The sequence below is a fragment of the Chiloscyllium plagiosum genome, chromosome 38 (genome assembly GCF_004010195.1).
Source record: "Chiloscyllium plagiosum isolate BGI_BamShark_2017 chromosome 38, ASM401019v2, whole genome shotgun sequence".
In the NCBI taxonomy this organism is placed as follows: Eukaryota; Metazoa; Chordata; class Chondrichthyes; order Orectolobiformes; family Hemiscylliidae; genus Chiloscyllium; species Chiloscyllium plagiosum.
This window is the reverse complement of record NC_057747.1, coordinates 17,252,866-17,275,005: the sequence shown is the minus strand read 5'-3', so window position 1 is coordinate 17,275,005 and position 22,140 is coordinate 17,252,866. Positions and strand designations below refer to the sequence as shown.

Here is a 22,140-nt window from a genome sequence, read left to right as displayed (position 1 = left end):
GCAGCTTACTGCAACTTTATTAGAACAGCTGAAGATGATTTTATCACAAAACATGCATTTTAAGCAGAATGTCTGATCCATCATCTGTACTTAAAGTAACTTTAAATAGATAAAAATGACTTTAGAAACACTGTGCAGAATCATTGGAACACTAGATATAGAAGCATGAATCCTCCACCACCCTTAGCATATTCAGGCATTCATTAAATCCTGGTTTAACTTCTACATGAAGTTCATTATTCCAATCTATTCATATATAGTCGGTTCTGATATAACGCGGGAGTTCGGTTCTCGGGCAAACTTGCGTTACAAGAAAGTCACGCGTTATAAACTAATGGGGCCGGAAACGCATTAAAGCCAATACAGGTAAGGAAAGTTTGTGTTCTACAAGTAACTCAATCCTTCAATCTAAATTCTTCAATCTTGTTAAAACCAATTTGTGTTGAAGAAACATGTGTTATAGCAGACCGACTGTATTACTTCATTCCCTTGAACAGATTGAATGCCTAATCAGATTATTGCTTTATTAACAAAATATGGGCTTTTGTCCACTTTAACTGTAAGTAACTTATGTTCATTCTAGACTGAAGATGTGACTGTTCTGTTAAAAGTTCTGTTTTAAAAAGAAAAAAGTTAGCTTGGAGGGCAGAAGAGGTTGAATCCTTCTCTGCAATTTGAGCTCAAAGGTAGCTAATTAACAATAGCTTGATCATTTTACTTTGCAGGGAGGAGAGGGCGAAAATTTGGGTTGTACAAAATCAGGAGAACACTTTCAACAAAACACCATATATAAACATTTAAAAATGGGTTCGCAATAAACGTGAGCACAACTTCACGGCCTCTACTTTTCTTACCTAGTTCTGGAGCTTTGCTCAAGACAAATGCATATGCCCAGAATTTGCTCACAGGTCCATTGTAGAAGCTCTGGTCACACACTGATTGCTTGAAGCCACTGGTGTACAGGACATGCCACATATACCACCCTGTTCTGAAAGCACCAAGTATGCTGTTGGGGAAGAAAACATTCGCTATTATTTTTATAACATTGAATATTCCAATTGTATATCGTTAGAATATAGGTTTCTGTTATAAATTAATATAATGGGAATATATTCTTATTTTTTAGCATCTTCTTTCTGGATTACCTGACACTGGAGAGCAAAGTGTTTCTTCTTAATGCTTCGAGTTTGTAACAGTAAGGGGTGAATGGTAGAACAGGATGATATTAATTATGTACAGGTTGATGATAACAGGACAGATGACTTTTAGAAATGAAAACAAATTTCTGGAAAAGCTCAGCAGGTCTGGCAGCATCTGTGAAGAGAAATCAGAGCTAATGTTTTGGGTCCAGTGACCCTTCCTCAGAACTCCATTATTCACCTTATCTATATCCTTCATGATTTTATAAACCTCTACAAGGTTACCCCTCAACCTCCATGCTGCAGTGAAAAACGTCCCAGCCTATCCAGCCTCTCCTTATAACTTCACCCCTCTATTCCTGGCAACATCCTGATAATTTTTTTCTGAATGTTCTCCAATTTAGTTATAGCCTTCCAAAGCAGGGCGACCAGAACTGGACATAGCACTCCAGAAGAAGTCTCACCAACATCCTGTACAACTACAACATGACATCCTAACTCTTATACTCAAAGGTCTCAGCAATGAAGGCAAGCATGCCAAATGCCTTCTTAACCACTCTGTCAACCAGTGACGCAAATTTCAAAGAATGACATACCTGAACCCCTAAGTCTCTTTTGTTCTACAACACTACGCAGAACCCGACCATTAACTATATAAATCCTGCCCTTGTTTGTTTTACCAAAATGCAATACCTCACGTTTATCAAAAATCAGACTCCATCTGCCACTCTTCACCCCAATGTCTCAATTAATCAAGATTTCTTTGTAATCTTAGATAACCTCTTCACTGCGAACAATACCACTAATTTTGATGTCATCTGCAAATTTATAAAGCATGCCTCATATATTCTCATCCAAATCATTTATATAAAATAACAAACTGGACCCATTACCGATTCCTGTGGAACACCGCTGGTCACAGGCCTCCAGTCCAAAAAAAGTCATCAAGCCAATTTTGTATTCAATTTGCAAGCTCACCCTGAATCCCAAGTGATCTAACTTTACTAATTAATCTACCAAGCAAAACCTTGATAAAAGCTTTACTAAAGTTCATGGAAACAATGTCTACCGCCCTGCCCTCATCTCTTTGAATTTGCTAAAGAAGTAACCAATCAAGTTGTCAGACACTATTTCCCTTGCAGAAAAATATGCTGACTATCCCTTATCAGTCCTTGCCTCTCCAAGTGCATGTAAATCCTTTCAGAATCACGTCCAAGAGGGGAGCAAATGATATTTTTTTTCTTGTAGGCGACAATCACTTGCAGTTATATAGTACTTTCAAAACAGGAATAAATCTGATGCTGATGACTTCACAGATGTAAACAGACCTTCATTCTTTTACAATATCTTCTCCGTATTCGGAAAGGAAGCAATGTTAGTAATTCAACAAAAGGATCGTGTTAAAATATGATCAACTAGTCAAAATTCAAACTCCGGATTTGATGCCAAATGATATTGAGTATCAACATTTGTCTTTGAATCTCAAGGCTGTGGGTTTAACTCCCATTTCAGAACTTGAGCATAAAACTAAAGTGCATATTCCTTCACTGCTGCAGTGATATGTTGCACTGTTGGAATTAAATCAAAGTCTAGATTAGAGTGGTGCTGGAAAAGCACAGCTCTTCGGATGCTGCCTGAACTGCTGTGCTTTTCCAGCACCACTCTAATCTAGACTCTGGTTTCCAGCATCTGCAGTCATTGTTTTTACCTATTGGAATTAAATCAAATCCCCGTCTCCCCTCTTAGGTGGCTATAAAAGATCCCATGGCAATATTTTGAAGAAGGGAGTTGACTTAGCCAGTATTTACCTTTTTAATTAACAGCACAAAAACAGAGTAACTGGGTGTTATCACACTGCTGACTATGGAGCTGACTGCAGATCAACCTTCATATTTCCTCTTTAGCACTGACTACACTTGAAAAGTATTTCACCAGCTGTAAATCACATTTGAACATCCTGTGTTCATGAAAGCCACAATATACAATTGACTTTTTTTTCTGATAGACTTTCTAAACTATGTTATGCTATTCCAGGGCAATAGTCTATTAAGACCACCAGAGACAATTCTTTCGCAAGCGAGTTAAGAGTGCTAAAGTGAAAGTTTTGACTTGTCCAACAGATATCTTTTCACAGTTAAAACAGAACCAAAGTCACATTTGGTCTGTGTGGGAAGATTTACGGAAACATCATCGTATTAGCTGGGATACATGAGTGAGGTTCAAAAATATTATGTGAGAAAGCCACTGCAGTATAAAAGTTGTCAAATTGCTCCAGGCAATCAATGCAAAAGAAAAAGTCAAACTGAGACTTGCAGGGACTACATCAGATGTCAGTAGGTGAACATTTAGGGGGCGGTGACCATTGTATCATAAAGTTTAGGAAGAGGATAGGAAATGACAATGATCAATCCAGAATAATACTAATGAGTTGATTTCAATGGGGCAAGATTGAAGTTGGGCCAGACAGATTGAAACCAAATATTGGTGAGAAAAACTAACTGTACAATGGACCACCGATAAAGAGGAGATGGTTCGGGTACAGTGAAAGTATATTTCATCAAAAGGGAAAGGTGGGACAAACAAATCCAGTATGCCGTGGATGACAAAGAAGGTGGACAGCAAGGTAGAAAGAAAGCATTTATGATTAATGTCAGATAATAAATACAACTAAGAACAAAGATAAAAACAGAAGGATCAGAAGGGAGTTGGAAAAGCAAATAAGAGAAGCAAAGAAGGAACAGGCATGGCTGAGGTGTTAAGTGAATACTTTACACCTGTACTTGATGGCAAAGTAGATGCTACACAGGCCATGGTGAGGAAAGGTGATTGAGAGAGAGGTGATTGAGAGAGAGGTTTAACATTGAGAAGGCATTGGTAAGGTACCCAGACTGGATGACATGCAACCAAGCAATGGAAATTGTAACAGCCCAGCATGAATTTCTCAATATTCCTTGGATTCAGTGATAATGCCCAAGGGCTGGAGAATTGCAAACATTACACCCTTGTTCAAAAGTTGTGAATATAATCCCAGTAATTACAGGCCTGTTATTTTACTTCAGTGGTGGAGAAACTGCTATAAATAATTATTCAGAATAGAATTAATAGTCACGTGGAAAAATGTGGCTTACTGAGAAATAGCCAGTATGGATTTGTTAAAGGGAAGTCAATTCAACTAATTTGTTCAATTATGTTTTGAAAAGGTCAAAGCTTTTGATACAGTGCCACACTACAGCCTTGTAAGTAAATTAGTGGTCATGGAATAAAAAAGTCAGTAGCAACAGGGAAGCAAAATTGGCTGAGGAAGAGGAAACAGAGAGATGTCTAATAGTTTTTTTTAAACTCTAGGAAGTCTATTGTTGTGTCCTCCACGTGTTAGTATCAGACCCTTGATTTCCTGATGTACACAAATGATCTAGATCTTGGTGTGCGGGAAGAATTTCAAAGTTTGCAAACTACACAAAACTTGGGAGTACTTTAGAGTACATAAGGACAGTGTAGAAGTTCAAAGGACATTGCAAGTAGGTGGAATGGGTATGAAGTTCAATGTAGAGCAGTCTGAGATGATTCATTTTGACACAAAGAACACAGAGACAATATACAATAAAGAGCACTATTGAAAGGCATGCAAGAACAGAGTACTGCATCTAACTATACATGAGCTATTAAAGATGGCAGGACATGTAGGAAGAGCTGATAATAAAGCATACAGTATTTTAATGAAGCATACTGTAGAGGTGTACAGAACAAGAGCAAAGAGGTTATGGTGAATGTATTTAAGATCTTGGCTGGAATATTATGTACTATTTAGGTGTCACACTTGGAAGCATTTGAACACAGAGTGCAAATTGGTTTGCATGAACGGTTCCAAGGGATGAGAAACTTCAGTTATGGAGATAAATTTAAGAAATTGGGACTGTTTTCCAAAGAGAGCAGATTTGATAGAACTTTTCAAAATCACAATGGGCCCAGACACAACAAAACTGTTTCTGCTTGTAAAAGGAACAAGAACCAGGGTTAAAGTATTCTGCAAAAGAAGCAAATGTAAGATAAGAAAACATGCTTTCACTCAAAGGTTTAACAATAGAATATCCTACCTGGAAATAAGAAGGTGGAGGCAAATTTGATTGAGGCATTCAAAAAGGATAGGAGATCATGATTTAAATAGAAAGAGATATGGCAGGAGTTTGGCAATAAGTCAATGCAGGCACAACAGACCAATTCTGTACTTCTCTGAGATTGCAAGGTTACCTGTATGCTCTGTACCCTTACTGCATCACATATTCGATACAATTTAGGCAGCTAAATGCAAGCTTAACTTAATGTAAACCAGTAATTTCTATATCTCGTTTAATTTAAACATTAATTTTATTTAGTGGCATGGAAACTGAACAGTGCATTTTTATCTCCCTTCCCCATTAATGACACTAATGACCCTAAAATTGTGCATAACATTCTGTCTGTACCAATAGGCAGGGACAGGCATATCTCCACAAACCTAGCATTTTGACTGCCACAAGGAGATACAGCCACATTCAATGATGTAGCCATAATATTACAAATAATTCTGAACTCATGTCTCTTAAGAGCCATTGGACTATTTCCAGCATTTCCCTGCCTGATAGTGCTGATTGAAAATGAATGATTGCTTTGAAAAGACCTGTCATTTTAACATTATTCTTTCCTTGCTTTCACACAATACCCACATCAAACTAGGAAGAATTTTCATCTACACTGTCATCAGCCCTGATAGAAGATTAAACATCTAAGAGTCACACTATAAGAAATACGATGACAATAAGTCATTCGGCCCATTGAGTCAGCTCCACTATTCAATGAGATCATGGGTGATTTGATAATCCTCAAATCCACTTTTCCTTTGTCGATCTCAGCCCCGAATACACTTAATGGCTCTATTCACTAACGTCAGAAAAGAAATTCTTATCATTTGTGTCCTAACTGGGTGATGCCCTCTGGTCCTACAAACTCCCACAAAGAGAAATAACCTTTCAGCAACAATCCTGTTAAGCCCCTTAGGAATCTTTATGTTTCAATAGTGTTATCTCTTTCATGTAAATTCCAAAGATTTCGCCCAATTCAATCAGCCTTTCCTAACAAGATGTCTCCAAGGCCAAGATTAACCAAGTGAACTTTGTCTGTACTACCTCCAGTATCAGTATATCTTGCCTTAGAAAAAGGGACCAATATTGCTCAGTATTCTAGGTGTGATCTTGGTCATTTTAGTAGTATTGTTTTACTATAGACTTCCTTGTTTTTATACTCTATTCCCTTTGAAGTAAAGGCAAACGTTCCATCTACCTGCCCTATTACCTGCTGAACTGAAATTCTAGTTTTTTTGTCATTTATATGCAAAGGTCCTGAAATCCCTCTGTGCTGCAGATCTCTCTGTATAAACAGTATTCAGATACTCCTTTCTTCCTGCCCAACCTCACTTCTTCCCTCATTGTATTCCAGATGCCACGTTTTTGCCCAATGACTTCACCTCTCCATATCCCTCTTCAGAATCTTTGAGTCATCCTCACTAATTGTCTTCTCACCTATTTTGTGTCATCTGCAAACTCTGTGATAGTGCAGTCACTTCCTTCATCCAAGTCATTAATATAAATAATTGTGACTCCAGCACTGAACCGAGTGGAACTCAACTAGTTAAAGATTCCCATTCTGAAAATGCCCCTCTTATCCCCAATTCAGTCTTCTCTTAGACAGCCAAATTTCTATCCAGGAGCTCTTATCAAGTAGCCTGCGTGTGGTACCTTGTCAAACATCTTTTAGAAACCAAATATATTACCTGAGGCATAAGTGGCAAGTAGAATATTCATCTTAGCTTCCTTCAGAGGTCCTCAGCACCATAGATGTTTATTTTCAGTCAATTCAATTCACACCACAATATCAAGAAACAGTTGGAGGACCTGCATACTGCAAAGGCTATAGGCCCTGACAACATACTGGCAATATCACTGTAAATGTAATACTGAGAACTTGCGATACCCTTAGCCAAGTTGTTGCAATACAGCCACAACACTGGAATCTATCCAACAATATTAAAAATTGCTGAGGTATGCCAGCTACAAAAATGGCAGTAAAAAAATACAACGCTATCAATTACTGCCCCATCAGTTTATTCTCTATCATTAATAAAGTGATGGAAGACACTGTCAACACTGTTATCAAGCAGCACCTGCTTAGCAATAACCTAGTCACTGACTGTCAGTTTGGGTTCTGCAAAGGCCACTCAGCTCTTGACCTCCTTACAGCCTTGGTTTAAATATGTTTCAGAGCCAAGTTCTGGAAGTGAAAAAAATGAATGGTCTTGATATCAAGGGATGCATTTGAACAGGATAGGCAAAGAGCCCTCATAAAACTCCAGTCTATGGGAATATGGAGAAAAAAAATTATTTTTGGTTGGAGTCACATCTGGCTTGCTGAAAGATGGTCGTGTTTGTTGAAGATGTGTCATCTCTCAAGAGCTTATCTAAGTACTGTCCTCGAGCCAACAGTCATCAGCTGCTTCATCAATGACATGCTCTCCATCATGATGTCAGAAATTGAGATGTTTGCTGATGATTGCACATTGCTGAGCAATACTTGCAACTCCTCAGACACTGAACAATCATGTACAAGTGCAGAAACAAAATCTGGGCAAAATCAGGCTGGGGTTGACAAGTAGCAAGTAACGTTTGTACCACACAAACACGAGACAATGACCATCGCTAACAAGAGAGAATCTAATTATTGCCCCTTGACTTTCAACAATATAATCATCACCAATCCTGACAACTAACAACAGCCTGGGGATTACCAGAAAATGAATTGGCCGAGCCAGAAAAATACTGTGGCTACTGAGGTCTACAAATCCTGCAACAAATAACTCACTTCCCGATTCCCCAAAGCTAGTTTACCATCTCAGACACAAGTCAAGTTTAATAGAATACTCTCCACTTACCTAAATGAGTGCTGCTCCAACATGACTCAAGAAGCTTGACAAAGCAACCAACTTGATTTGTACCACATCCACAAACATTCATTCTCTGTACCGCTGACATTCATTGGCAACAGTGTGTACTAGCGACAAGATACACTGGAGAAATTCACCAAGACTCCTTAATCAGCACCTTCCAAACCATCAAACCACTGCCATCCAGAACAAGAGCAGCCGATAACTGGAAACACCACCACTTCCAAGCCACTCACCATCCTGACTTCGAAGAATATTGCCGTTCTGTCACTGATGCGGAACCAAATTGTTAGAACTCTCTCCCCATTGGCATTGTGGGTCTACCTACATCAAATGTATTGCAGCTGTAGAAGAAATCTGCTCACTAGCACCTTTTTTAGGGCAATTAGAATATGCATTAAGCGCTGGCCCAACCAACGACACTCATATCCCATGAATGAAAAAAACATCAGAAGTTAGATCTCGTGAAATACAGGGAGAACTAGCCATTTGAATATAGGACTGACTCAAAGTGAGTAAACAGAGAGTGGTGATGGGGGGGCTGCTTTTTGGACTGGAGGCCTGTGACCAGTGGTGTGCCATAAAGATTGGTGCTGGTTCCACTGTTTTTTTGTCATTTATATAAACGATTTGGATGTGAACATAGGAGGTATAGTTAGGAAGTTTACAGATTACACCAAAATTAGAGGTCTAGTGCACAGTGAAGAAGATTACCTCAGAGTACGACGGGATCTTGATCATATGGGCTTATGGACTGAAGAGTGGCAGATGGAGTTTAATTTCGATAAATGAGAGGTGCTACATTTCAGAAAGGCAAATCAGGCTAGGACTTATACACTTAATGGTAAGGTCCTGGGGAGTGTTGCTGAACAATGAGACCATGGGGTCAGGTTCATAGTTCCTTGAAAGTTGAATCGCAGGAAGATAGGATAGTGAAGAAGGTGTTTGATATGCTTGCCTTTATTGGTCAGTGCATTGAGTAGAGGAGTTGGGAGGTCATTTTGCAGCTGTACAGGACATTGGTTAGGCCACTGTTGGAATACTGTGTGCAATTCTAGTCTCCCTGTTGTAGGAAGGATGTTGTGAAACTTGAAAGGGTACAGAAAAGATTTACGAGGATGTTGCCAGGGTTGGAGGGTTTAAGCTATAGGGAGTGGCTGAATAGATTGGGGCTGTTTTCCCTGGAGCAACAGAAGCTGAGGGGTTACCTTATAGAGGTTTATAAAATCATGACGGGCATGGATAGGTTGAATAGACAAGGTCTTTTCCCCAGGGTGGGGGAGTCCAAAACTGGCAGAGGGTGATGTGATAAGGAATGAACTGCCAAAGGAAGTGAGGGAGAAAAGTACAATTACATTTAAAAGGCATCTGAATGTGTATATGAATAGGAAGGGTTTAGAGGGTAAGGGCCAAATTCTTGCAAATAGGAGTAGATTAACTTAGGTTATCTGGTCGGCATGGACAAATTGGAATGAAGTATCTGTTTCTGTGATGTACATCTCTATGACTGTAAGATTCTGCAATGAATATTTAATCATGTAACTTTAAAAAAAATTCTGGGATTTACATATGGATATAAATGTAATTATATATCACTAACATAGTCATTCTAAAAGGTGAAAGACATAAGCTAAATTTGTTTAATAATTTGTTCCATGACACTGCAATTCTATTGCTATAAAGTCCGTGTCTTATGATTCTGCTCCAAACCAGCTTATGAAGAAGCAGTGCTTCAAAAGCCAGTGATTCCAAATAAACCTGTTGGACTACAACCTTGTGTTGTGATTTTTAACTTTGTGCACTCCAGTCCAACACCAGCACCTCCAAATCATATTTTAATCAAATATGATGGAAATACACAAAATGAACTGAGAATGAATTCAAAATTCACTCCACTGATTTTAGATACAGTGTTTAATGAATACGCAGATAAACCAATGAGATGAACTTGATATAACTGTAACATGTAAAAGCACTGAGTATGTTGCTTGGTAGCCTTACCATCATTTACAGTCTGTTTATAAACATCATTTACAGGCAGCCTGAAAGTCTAGCCTGAGTTTGTATGAAGAACAGAATTTGAGGGTAATGTTTACAATTCCAACATGGAGATGGGAGGAATGGAACAGCAAAAGTTTTTAATTTGCAAAGAACAGCCCCAGGGCATTCTAGAGTCCGTCTTCATTTTGTATATCAAGCACTTGCTAAAATGGGTTTGGGAGAAAGTATGAGATGGTGGTTAGGAAGTAATGCACATAAAGAATGCTTAAGGGCTATATGTATGAGACAAGGCCTTTGAATAATTTTATGTGAATGGAAATGGAACAATCAAAGAAGAAAGCAAATCAAACTGCAAAAAAGTTGGCAAAATTGCCATTATTTGCTTACTGGTGATCATACAAAAACCTTGTCTTTCTTTTGCAGACATATGTAGGGGGGCAAGTTTTAGGAGGAAAAGCCCAATGTTCCATGCATGCTCCAATTGCCAGTTCTGGAAGATGTTGCTGCACACAGGGCTCTGTGGTCCACACAGAAGTAGGAAAAATGAGGGAGAATGCAGGAAGTATGTCTCCTTAATTTCCTTCTATCTCGACAAATACTACTCAATACTGAAAAGAAACAGCATCCCTTCCTAACTACACTGGAGATGTACCTACTCACCATGGACTGCAATTAAAGAGTCATACAGCACAGTCAGACCCTTCGGTCCAACCAGTCCATGCTGAACATAATCCCAAACTAAACTAATACCACTTGCCTGCTCTTGGCCCATATCCCTCCAAACCTTTGTTATTCATGGATCCATCTAAATGTCTTTTAAACATTGTAACTGCACCCGTATCCACCACTTCTTCAGGAAGTTCACTCCACACTTGAACCACTCTCTGTATAAAACAACTGCCTCTTGTTGAAGGAGGTAGCTCGCTACCAACTCCTCAAGGGAAATTAGGAACAGGCAATATACTCTGCCTAGCCAGTAATGAAAAAAAGTGAAATTCAAAAGTCTGGAAGCCTAGATCTATGAAACAGATCTGTTTTCGGAAAGCAGGCAAAAGAAAGAGTGTTCATTCTGCAAGGTAGCAGAGTAAAACGAAGAATATTCTTACTCCAAGTGTCAGATTAGTTACTTCTGTTAAATCTGGTCTGGGAAGGATGTGTCAGCCTTTTATGCAATTCCCCATCCTGCATCATCCAAGTGACGCACAGAATTGATATTTATTTAATTTGAATCAGATCTTGTTGGAGTATAGCCAGGAGTAACCATGCCTCATGATTTAAAATGCATTCAGGGCACTTTGTCACCTTGCATTATATGAGAGTTGACCTAAATATATCCATTGTCTTGAGCTTGTTTCTAGGAAATAGAGATAGAGGGCTCACTGCTGGGATTTTTATATTGTATTTCAGACTGCTGCAGAGATACAAACAGACCTAGAAAAAATATGCAAAGTTAATACATTTGTCCGGATTGAGTCAAGAGTTTATTCAGGTAGAATTTCATTAACAGGCACCATATTTCCAAGTTTCTCTGAAATAACTCTGACTGACAATGTTCAATTTTAGTTGTTACGGTCACTCTTACCTAAAATGTCACTTATTTAAACATTATGTGGTGAAACACTTCATTTAGTTAATATCACGGGTAGATTCTGTCAAAGCATAATTAACTTTTTAAAGGGCTAGTGTTTAAACAAAGATCTGTATTAGCATTTTTTTCTGGTTTATAACAAATATAATGATGAAAAGAATTACAAGAGCTAAATACCTACATTATCATCAAGTATTGGTCCTGATCCTCATGGTGTATGAAGGTCAGTGCTTTCACAATAAATGTCGTTTCTTTCAATTATTAGTTTCAATTTGCAAATAAATCAGTGAGGTTTCAACTGATTCTTTATTTGTATTTTATATTTAAGTCCAGTATTCAAAGGAAAACATGCAAACTGAAAAGACCTGGTACAGATGGCAAACCACTTGTTTATGCTTTGAACAATCAACTAAAATTTAATAGGTAGATTTGCTCTCTTTTGTGTAATCTGATGATCTGTATAGTAAACCTGACAAATGTTCAATGGAAATATCATGCAAACATGGCAACTTCCCTCTTGCACACTGTACTTGAGACACACAGCAAAACCATTATTAGATTCATTGTGAATTACACACAATCTTAATCTTTTTCAATACATTAGCTCTTTTACTAGAAAATCCAATTTTGATTATGGGTGACAATGAGGAGGACTATTAAAACCGTACAAGTTTTACACGTACACCAACCTGGAGAAGGATGGCATAACAACAAGATATTAAAATATTTATATTAGGTGATGACTGATGGATTTTGGAATGCAAAATCAACTCTGTTGTAAATTAGCTTCTAGTCACTTTTAGCTTTCTCGGAACCAGCAAGGAGTGCTGAATGCTCTTGCAGAACCTAAACTGAATATCAGTGAGCAACTTATTGCTGAGCAGGAGTTGCTTGATAGCACTGTCGATGACTTCGTCCATCACTTTACTGGTGATCAAGAGTAGACTGATGAAGCAGTAATCGACCAGCTTGGATTTGTCCTGCATTTTGTGTAAAGATCATACCTGAGCAATTGTCCACTTTGTCAGGTAGATGCCAGTGTTGTGGCTATGCTGGAGCAGTTTGATTAGGATTGTGGCAAATTCTGCAGCACAAGTCACGGTAGACTGATTGGTAAAGTTAGATCACATAGGATTCAGGGAGAGTTTGCCAACTGGTTATAAAATCGGCTTGATGGTAAGAGACAGAGAATGGTGGAGGAGGGTTGTTCATCGTGACCAGCGGTGATCTGCAGGGATCAGTGCTGGGTTTGTCATTTATATGAATGACTTTGATGAGAATTTAGGAAGCATGGCTAGTAAGATAGTGGTGACACCAAAATTGGTGGTATACTGGACAGTGAAGAAGGTTATCTAAGATTACAAAGAGATCTTGATCAATTGGGCCAATGGGCTGAGGAGTGTCAGATGGAGTTTAATTTGGATAAATGTGAGGCGTTGCATTTTAGTAAGAAAAACAAGGGCAAGATTTATAAAGTTAATGGTAGGGCCCTGGATATTGTTGTCGAACATAGAGACCTAAAGGTTCAGGTACATAAATATTTTGAAAGTTGTAACACAGGTAAACAGAGTGGGAAAGGCGGCATTTGGCACGCTTGCCTACATTGCTCAGACCGAGTACAGGATTTGGGATATCATGTTGCAGTCGTATAGGACATTGGTGAGGCCACTTTTGAAGTACTGTGTATAGTTCTGGTCACACTGCCGTAGGAAGGATATTATTAAATTAAAGAGGGTGCAGAAATGAATTACAAATCAGTTACCAGGACTGGAGGGTTTGAATTATAAGGATAGGCTGGGGCATTTTTCAATGGAACATAGGAGTTTGAGGAGTGACCTTATAGAGGTTTATAAAATCAGGCAGGGTATAGATAAGGTGAATAGGAAAGGTCCTTTTCCCTGGAGTAGGGGAGTTCAAAACTGGACAGCATATTTTTTAAGTTGATTGGCGAAAGATTTAAAAGGGACTGAAGGGGCAACATTTTCACACAGAGGGTGGTTCACACATGTAATAAACTCCCAGAGGAAGTGGTAGATGCCAATATAATTACAGGAGCTGCTCTAAACAGCATTTAAAAGACACTTGGGTAAGCACATGAATTGGAAAGGTTTAGCAGGATAAGGGCCAAATGCAGGCAAATGTTGAGTTTAGTTTTGGAAACTTGGTGAGCTTGGACAAGTTGGACCGAAGGGTCTGTTTCTGTACTGTATAACTTTATGACTCCAGTACTGAAATGTTATCAGTGTCTCTTTGCAGTATGCAGTACCTCCATCTATTTCTGGAGTTCACGTGGAATTAACTGAATTTGCTGAAGACTGGCAACCGCGATGCAGGAGTCCTCTGGAGATGGCCAAGGTGAATCATCCACTCTGCACTTCCGGCTGAAGGTTGCTATGAATGCTTTAATCTTTTGCACGGATGTGCTTTTTCTCCCATCATTGAGGAAGGGATATTTGTGCAGCGTCCTCCTCCAGTGAGTTTTTGATTGCCCCCCCTCCATTCATAACTGGATGTGGCTGGACTGGAGAGCTTAGATCTGATCAATTTGTTCCACGATCACTTAATTGCTGGCTTACAAGTAGTTCTGTTTTGCAGCTTCTCCAGGTTAACACTTCATTTTTAGGTATGCTTAGAGCAGCTCTGGGCATGTCCTCCTGCACTCTTCATTTAACCTGGATTGATCCCCTGGTTTGATAATAATGGTAAAGTGGGGGATATGTTGGTTCATGAGGTTGCAGATTGTAATGGAGGAAAATTCTTTTTCTGCTGCTGGTCTACAGCATCTCATAGATGCATCATGTATAGTTGTTAGATCAGTTACAAGTCTGTGCCATTGAACACAGTGATGGTGCCACACGACACAATGTAGGGTAGGCTCAATCTGAAAGCAAGACTTCATCTCCACGAAGACTGGAATGGTCACACTTACTAATACTGTCATGGAGAGATGCATCTGTAGCAGATAGACTGGTGACAATGAGGTCAAGTAAGTTTCTACCTCTTGTTGGTTCCATCATCACCTGCTGTGCCCAGTCTCGCAGTAATGTCTTATCAGATTCAATCAGCTTGATCAGTAGTGCTGCTACTGAGCTATGCTTGGTAGTAGACATTGAACTCCTTCACCCAAAGCATATTCTCCTTCCTGGCCACACTTAGTGTTTCCTCTAAGTGTTGTTCAATGAGGAGGAAACAGCGTCATCAGCCAAGGAAGGATGTTATGTGGCAACCAGGAGGAGATTGTCTCCATTTCTGACCTGATGTTGAGGTCTCCCAAAGCAACTCCCTCCCAACTGTACACCATGGTGCCGCTATCTCTGCTGGCCTGTCTTGACAGTGGCACAGGGCATATCCTTAAGGATGGTGATGATGTCTGGGACATTGCAAAGTATGGTTCCATGAGTATATCCTTGCCAGGCTATTGCTTGACTAGTCTGTGAGACAGCTGTCTCAATTTATCAATAGTTCCAAATGTTAGGAAGGAAGTCTTTGTAGGATAGGGTCAATTGGCTGTTTTTTGCCATTGATGTTTCTAGTTCCAAGGTCAATATTAGGTGTACTGTCAGGTTTCATTCCTTTTTTTGAGACCTTCCATTTATTGACACAACTGAGTAACTTGCTGGGCGATTTGGAGAGAGTTGAGAGTCAACCACGCTGTTGTGAGTCTTAATTCACAAGTAGGCCAAACCAGGTAAGGCCAACAGATTTCTCTCCCTTAAGTGTATTAGAGAACCAGAAAGGTCTTTCCAACAATTAACAGTGGTTTCATGGTCACTGTTAGGCTTTTCATTTTTATTAAATTCAAATTCAATGACAGAATTTGAAACCGGATCCTTGGAACCTTAGGTGAGTTCCTGAAGAAGGGCTTATGCCCGAAACGTCGATTCTCCTGTTCCCTGGATGCTGCCTGATTTCCAGCAACACATTTCCAGCTCTGATCTCCAGCATCTGCAGACCTCACTTTCTCCTACTGTATTAATAACCTTACAATAATATCAGTGGGTCATCACCTTTCCTCATTTACGTGGTTGATTCCCAAAGCTCAATTTGCTAAGAATCATGTGAACCTCATAGTAAACTTAGAAAGACCAACTAGAGTACCAACCTCTGCCTTTCATTTTACTTTTAGTATTAGCATTTTTATTTTAAAAATTACCTAGACTGGACATAAACATTTAGCAAAAATTGTTTAGTTGTATCATGAACCTAGTCATTTTATTATTGAAATTTGTCTGTTATCCTCTGATGGTAAAATCCTTAACTGTTCTTTGGACCATTCCATTGTTAGATTCAAGACTGTGATACCAGAGTCTGAGAGACTTCATCTGGCCACTCCTATCGGTTTATAATTTCTCTCTTAATTTTCTTCCAAGTTTCCACTTGGCATATGAAACACGAATAATCTTATCTGCCTATCATTTATTTTAAAGTAAAATTGCCATTATATATCAACCACTTACCTGAATAAAGCAAGGGTCAGTGACCACAAGACTAATGGTTTCCGAAGTTCAAACTTCTTCCGCTCTCTCATGTAATACTGCCCAGCAAAGATCAACGCAGCATAAACTGCAGAAAACAGAAACGACTTGCTCCTAAAAAGAAACAGCAGAAAAGTAACTAAAGGTAGATTGTTGAATTTTACATAGAGAAAACCACTGACTGATGACCTGCTGATTTCAAACACCAGCAAAACTGGAATAAAAAATGTTTGATTTGAAAAATTATTTAAAGCTTGAAATGATGTACAAGCGTGCAACAGCTCATGGGAGCACTAATATGTTGGAACACAGAATAGCAAGCTTCGGATTTTCCGATCAAATCCATTCGTCTCAACTATTTGTTACAGGAAGGTGAAAAAATGATTTAAAGCCAAGCACTGTCCAAAGGAATAAGTTACTAAGTTAGGAGTAAGAGAATAAACTATTAGGTACAGGTACTGTTCCCAATTATATTGTAGGCTTGAACATATTTTATACATTCTGATATTTAAAAGTTTTTTTAACAATTAGGTAATTTTGCATTATTTTAACACAAGCAAATAATTACACTTTTCCTTACTTCTTGGGTTGTTAAGAGTAATTTATTGTTAGTGTTGATAATAATGGCTCAAGTAATCATTTTCCATTGTTAAAAAATCATACAACACCAGGTTACAGTCCAACAGGTTGATTTGGAGCACTAGCTTTCGGAGCGCTGCTCCTTCATCAGGTGGTTGTGGAGTATAAGATTGTAAGACACAGAATTTATAGCAAACGTTTACAGTGTGATGTAACTGAAATTATATATTGACAAAGACCTGGATTGTTTGTTAAGTTTCTAATCTTTTAGAATGAACATGTTGATTTCAGTTTTTCATATGTAACTCACAGAACATTTAGAAGTTACATTCTCAAGTGAACATTAACTATTGGTATCATGTCGGCCCAGATAATGCAGTTATGGTGTGAGCTATCTGTGTGAGACCGTCTGTGCCACAATGGTCAAACGGATTCTAATCTAAAAAACAGATTTACAGAATCTTACATGGATTCATGCAGTTTTTGAGCAAACTAAAATGTAATTCTGCAGCTACAAATTCACCCCACAAACTTACATGTGTATGTGTGCATGTGGGTGTGTGTGGGGTTTTAAGTGTCTGTAGAGAGAGAGAATGTGTGTGTGTGTGTGTGTGTGTGTGTGTGTGTGTGTGTGTATAAAGGGGTATAAGTCTGTGAAAGGGTACATGTGTAAGCGTATGAGAGAGTGTCTGCGTGAGTATATGGGTCTGTAGGAGTGCGGGTGCTTGTGTGTGCGTGTGTGTGTGCGTGTGTGTGTGTATGTGTATAGTGCAATGGGGTCACCTGCAGTGTGACATGAACCCAAGGTTCTGGTTGAGGCCGTCCCCACGGGTATCGAACTTGGCTATCAGCCTCCGTTTTGGAGGACGATCACCTGAAGGTTTAAGGTCGAAAGTCCTGAACCACTGAAGTGTTCTGCATCTGGGAGGGAACACTCCTGTCTGTTGATTGTTGTGCAATGTCCATTCATCCATTGCTGTAGCCTCTGCTTGGTCTCGCCAATGTATCATGTAATTTCATCACACTGTAAACTTTTGCTATAAATTCTGTATCTTACGATCTTATACTCTACAACCACCTGATGAAGGAGCAGCGCTCTGAAAGTTAGTGCTTCCAAATAAACCTGTTGGACTATAACCTGGTGTTGTGTGAATTTTAAACTTTGTACACCCCTATCCAACACTGGCATCTCCAAATCATTTTCCATTGCTTCATATGTGTTTTCTATTTGCCTGTTTCTCACTCATTTGCAACATATTAATTCCACTAAGTGCCCTGGGAATTAAGTTCAAACTTCTAATGTGTTTATCTGTGATCATAAACTATTTTGTTCAATTTTTCTCTTAATTATAAGATCTCTAGTAGATATCTGAACTATAATAATGCAATTATGTGGCATCTTTTACATTGAAATATTTCAAAACCCTTTGCACAATTAATTTGTTTTAAGTATAATGACTACTCCATGTAGCCATACAGACTTTGAAGGTGAATGGTATTGTTAAAGTAGAGATTTGAGACGGCCCAGGGAATCCCTTATGGACGCAGATCAGTAAGCCTCTCTCTTGGTTCATCCTGGAGATCGTACTCTTTGGAAATCTGGAATAAAAAACCTCTTCCAGACAGATTAGTTTAATTTTAGTCATCCCCTTTATTTAGGAACAGCATCACTGTTACAACATAACACTGATACCTAGAAGCTAAACTGACTAGGTTCTAATAACCTAGGAGAATAGGGTACCAGCTCAAGTGCCCCAGCAAGCTACTCCAATGTACTGATGCAAAGTGGCTTCCTTTATACAAAAGTTTACAAAAACATTGCATGTTCTTAATTACACAGATAACAGTGAAAGACAATAATTCATAAGGAAGAAAAGTTAATTGACAGGCTGTGTACGCTTGACGAATCACTCTCACAAGTTCTGAGCTGTTCATCAGATGGGAAAACATACCCAGCTGAGTTAGGTGCCTGCTAGCGAGATAAACTCCTATCATAAAGCGGTACCAGTCTAAGCTAATTAGAGAGTTCATAAGGAAACCTTGCACAGCTCATATGTCAGATACAGTTGTTTTACAAAATGGCTTCTTAGCAAGGAGGGCAAACGGTTGGCCATAAAATAGCTTCCCGATACATTGTGCCAGAATCTCTTCAATGTTAAGCCTAGAATAATTTCTAAGCTAGGAACAGACTCCTGCTTTTTAAGCATTGAATCATTCTGTACCTGAGGCTGAGATGTTACCGTAAGGTTGCATTAATATTTGAACTAAACATGCTTTCTTTTCAGGGTTGTGATTCAAACTCAAATAAGACAGAAGATCTGATTAGTTAGAATGGACAGTGGGACAGTCTGTAAGGTCTGTAGAGTGGTCTGCAAGAACAGCAAGTAAGTTAAAGCTTCATCAATATTAATTTTTACAGAGTTTGTATTTAATAACCGGTAATGGCTATTCAATATCATAAAGTCCCAAAATGCAATTAAAAGTAATCCATAGCAGGTACGCACTAAGAGTTAATTTCCTACTGGCTTCAACAGCTTCAGCACTAAAATGGTCTCTCTCTCTCTCTCGTGTCCTTTTGAACTCTCAAGTCAGGGTCTTGTAACAGCAAAGATGTTTTTCTCTGTGTTTGCCCCGCTTGCGAGTGGGATCTGACCGTCAATTATAAGGCTTTTGACAGTACCGAGTTTCGTTTCAGGGTCAGAATCAAACACGGTCATTAATTTCACAAGGGAACGGCCGTGAGTGTTATCACTTGGTGTCTTGTTCACACAGATTCACCGATGCTAAGGCAAAGGTTCTTAATTGCCATAGAGCATCTCGTTATGACTTGAAAGCACAGACGTCCCTATCTTCTGCATTCCTTGAGTTCCCCCCTTTTTCTGGGCCTTCCTGCCTGTCTATTTTCTAGTGTGCAGCAAGTGTTTGATAATTCACCATTACATTTTAGTCTAAATGTTTAAAAACAAAGTTTTAAGGTTATAGACTTTCTCAGTATGAACCATCACGAGCACAACCTCAGCTGCCTTGTATGAGAGGTCTTTCATAGATCAAATTGGATAGACTATTTCCACTTGGAGGAGGATCAATATTCAAAGGACAAAGATATAAGATTATTGGCAAAATAAGCTCAAGAAAGATTACTTTCTGCAGCAAGTTGTTATGTTACTTGATGCAATGCTTGAAGGAATAGTAATAGCAGATGCAATAGTAAGTTTCAAAACATAATTTGATACAACTCGAAAGTGAATTTTTATTATTCTGAGATGTGGACATCACTGACAAGACCAGCTTTTGTTGTCTATCCCAACTGCTCTTGAACTGAGAGGCTTGCTCTGCCATTTCAGAGGATAATTAAAAGTCCTAACAGTTTTCCTTTCTTAACGGGAAGAAATCTTAGAGCTTGTACGATTGAAGATACAGCAGACACAATGTGTTAGAGGAAGGGATGAGGAGAATTTCTTTTCCTCTCGGAGACATTTTCTTTCCCAATGGTGGAGGCAACGGCATCAAATATATTTAATGTTATGTTAGATTCTCAATTGGCAAGGGAGTCAAATGGGAAGAGGCTAGATAGGAAAGTGGACTCGAGGCCACAATCAGATCAGCCACAATCTTATCAAATGGCAGAGCAGGCTGAAGGGGCCAAATGGTCTTCTGAATGCTCATATACATGTTCTGTGACCCTATGAAAGGCTCAGTAGAACATAGCTGCTCATAGGAGTTAACTGTATTCTTCAGATATCCTAAGCTATTCAGACAAAAGTGAGGAATTATCGGGCAAGATAGGAAGGACATACTGGCACTGGAGCACGTCCAGTGGAGATTCACACGGATGATCCCTGGAATGGTAGGCCTAACATACGATGAATGGCTGAGGATCCTGGGACTGTATTCATTAGAGTTTAGAAGGTGAGGGGAGATATAATAAAAACTTACACACTGGTGAGATGATTTGAACAAGTCAGCATGGATTGAGTAAGGGGACATCTTGCCTGACAGACCTGTTAGAATTATTTGAAGAGGTAACCAGGGTAACCCAGTGGATATTATCTATCTTTTTCCAAAAGGCTTTGATAAGGTGCCTCACAGGAGGCTGCTGAGTAAGGCAAGGGCCCATGGTGTCCGAGATGAGCTGCTGGCATAGATTGAAGATTGGCTGTCTGACAAAAGGCACAGAGTTGGGATAAAAGGTTCTTCTTCAGAGTGGCAACTGGTGACAAGTGGTGTCCTGCAGGGTTCAATGTTGGGGTCACAGCTGTTCACTTTACATATTAATGATTTGGATGAAGGGACCGGGGGGCATTCTGGCGAAGTTCGCCGATGATACGAAGTTAGGCGGACAGACAGGTAGTACTGAGGAGGTGGGGAGGCTGCAGAAAGATTTAGACAGTTTAGGAGAGTGGTCCAGGAAATGGCTGATGAAATTCAACGTGAGCAAATGCAAGGTCTTGCACTTTGGGGAAAAAAAGAATACAGACATGGACTATTTTCTAAATGGTGAGAAAATTCAAAAAGCCAAAATACAAAGGGATCTGGAGTGCTAGTCCAGGATTCTCTAAAAGGTGACTTGTAGGCTGAGTCCGTGATTAAGAAAGCAAATGTAATGTTGTCATTTATCTCAAGAATATAAAAGCAGCGATGTGCTTCTGAGACTTTATAAAGCTCTAGTTAGGCCCCATTTAGAATACTGTGTCCAATTTTGGGCCCCACACCTCAGGAAGGACATACTGGCACTGGAGCATGTCCAGCGGAGATTCACACGGATGGGTCCCTGGAATGGTAGGCCTAACATACGATGAATGGCTGAGGATCCTGGGATTGTATTCATTAGAGTTTAGGAGAAAGTGAGGACTGCAGATGCTGGAGACCAGAGTTGAAAAATGTGGTGCTGGAAAACCACAGCAGGCCAGGCAGCATCCAAGGAGCAGGAGAATCGACGTTTCGGGCATAAACCTTTCTTTAGGAATCAGCCCTTCCTGAAGATGGGCTTATGCCCGAAACGTCGATTCTCCTGCTCCTCAGATGCTGCCTGGCCTTCATTAGAGTTTAGAAGGTTGAAGGGAGATCTAATAAAAGCTTACAAGATAATGCATGGCTTAGAAAGGGTGCACACTGGGAATGTGTTTCCATTAGGTGGGGAGACTAGGACCCATGGGTCCTAGCCTTAAAATTAGAGGGGGTCAATTTAGAATGGAAATGAGGAGACATTTCTTCAGCCAGACAGTGGCGGGCCTGTGGAATTCATTGCCACGGAGCACAGTGGAGGCCGGGACATTAAATGTCTTCAAGGCAGAGATTGATAAATTCTTGATCTCGCAAGGAATTAAGGGCTACGAGGAGAGTGCGGGTAAGTGGAGTTGAAATGCCCATCAGCCATGATTAAAT

At 39.5% G+C, this 22,140-nt stretch overlaps 1 protein-coding gene across 4 annotated transcripts in view; it reads right to left on the bottom strand.

Annotated features, from left to right (window-relative positions):
* The window catches only part of LOC122541869 (elongation of very long chain fatty acids protein 6-like), a 136,073-nt gene that overhangs the window by 47,413 nt on the left and 66,520 nt on the right, over positions 1–22,140 (bottom strand). For all 4 annotated transcript variants that reach the window (XM_043679019.1, XM_043679018.1, XM_043679020.1 and 1 more), the window contains 2 exons: positions 16,159–16,290; positions 855–1,006 (listed from right to left, as the gene is read on the bottom strand). In XM_043679019.1, coding sequence (XP_043534954.1) covers positions 855–1,006; positions 16,159–16,290 — 284 coding nt within the window. The remainder of the gene's footprint in view (positions 1–854; positions 1,007–16,158; positions 16,291–22,140) is intronic.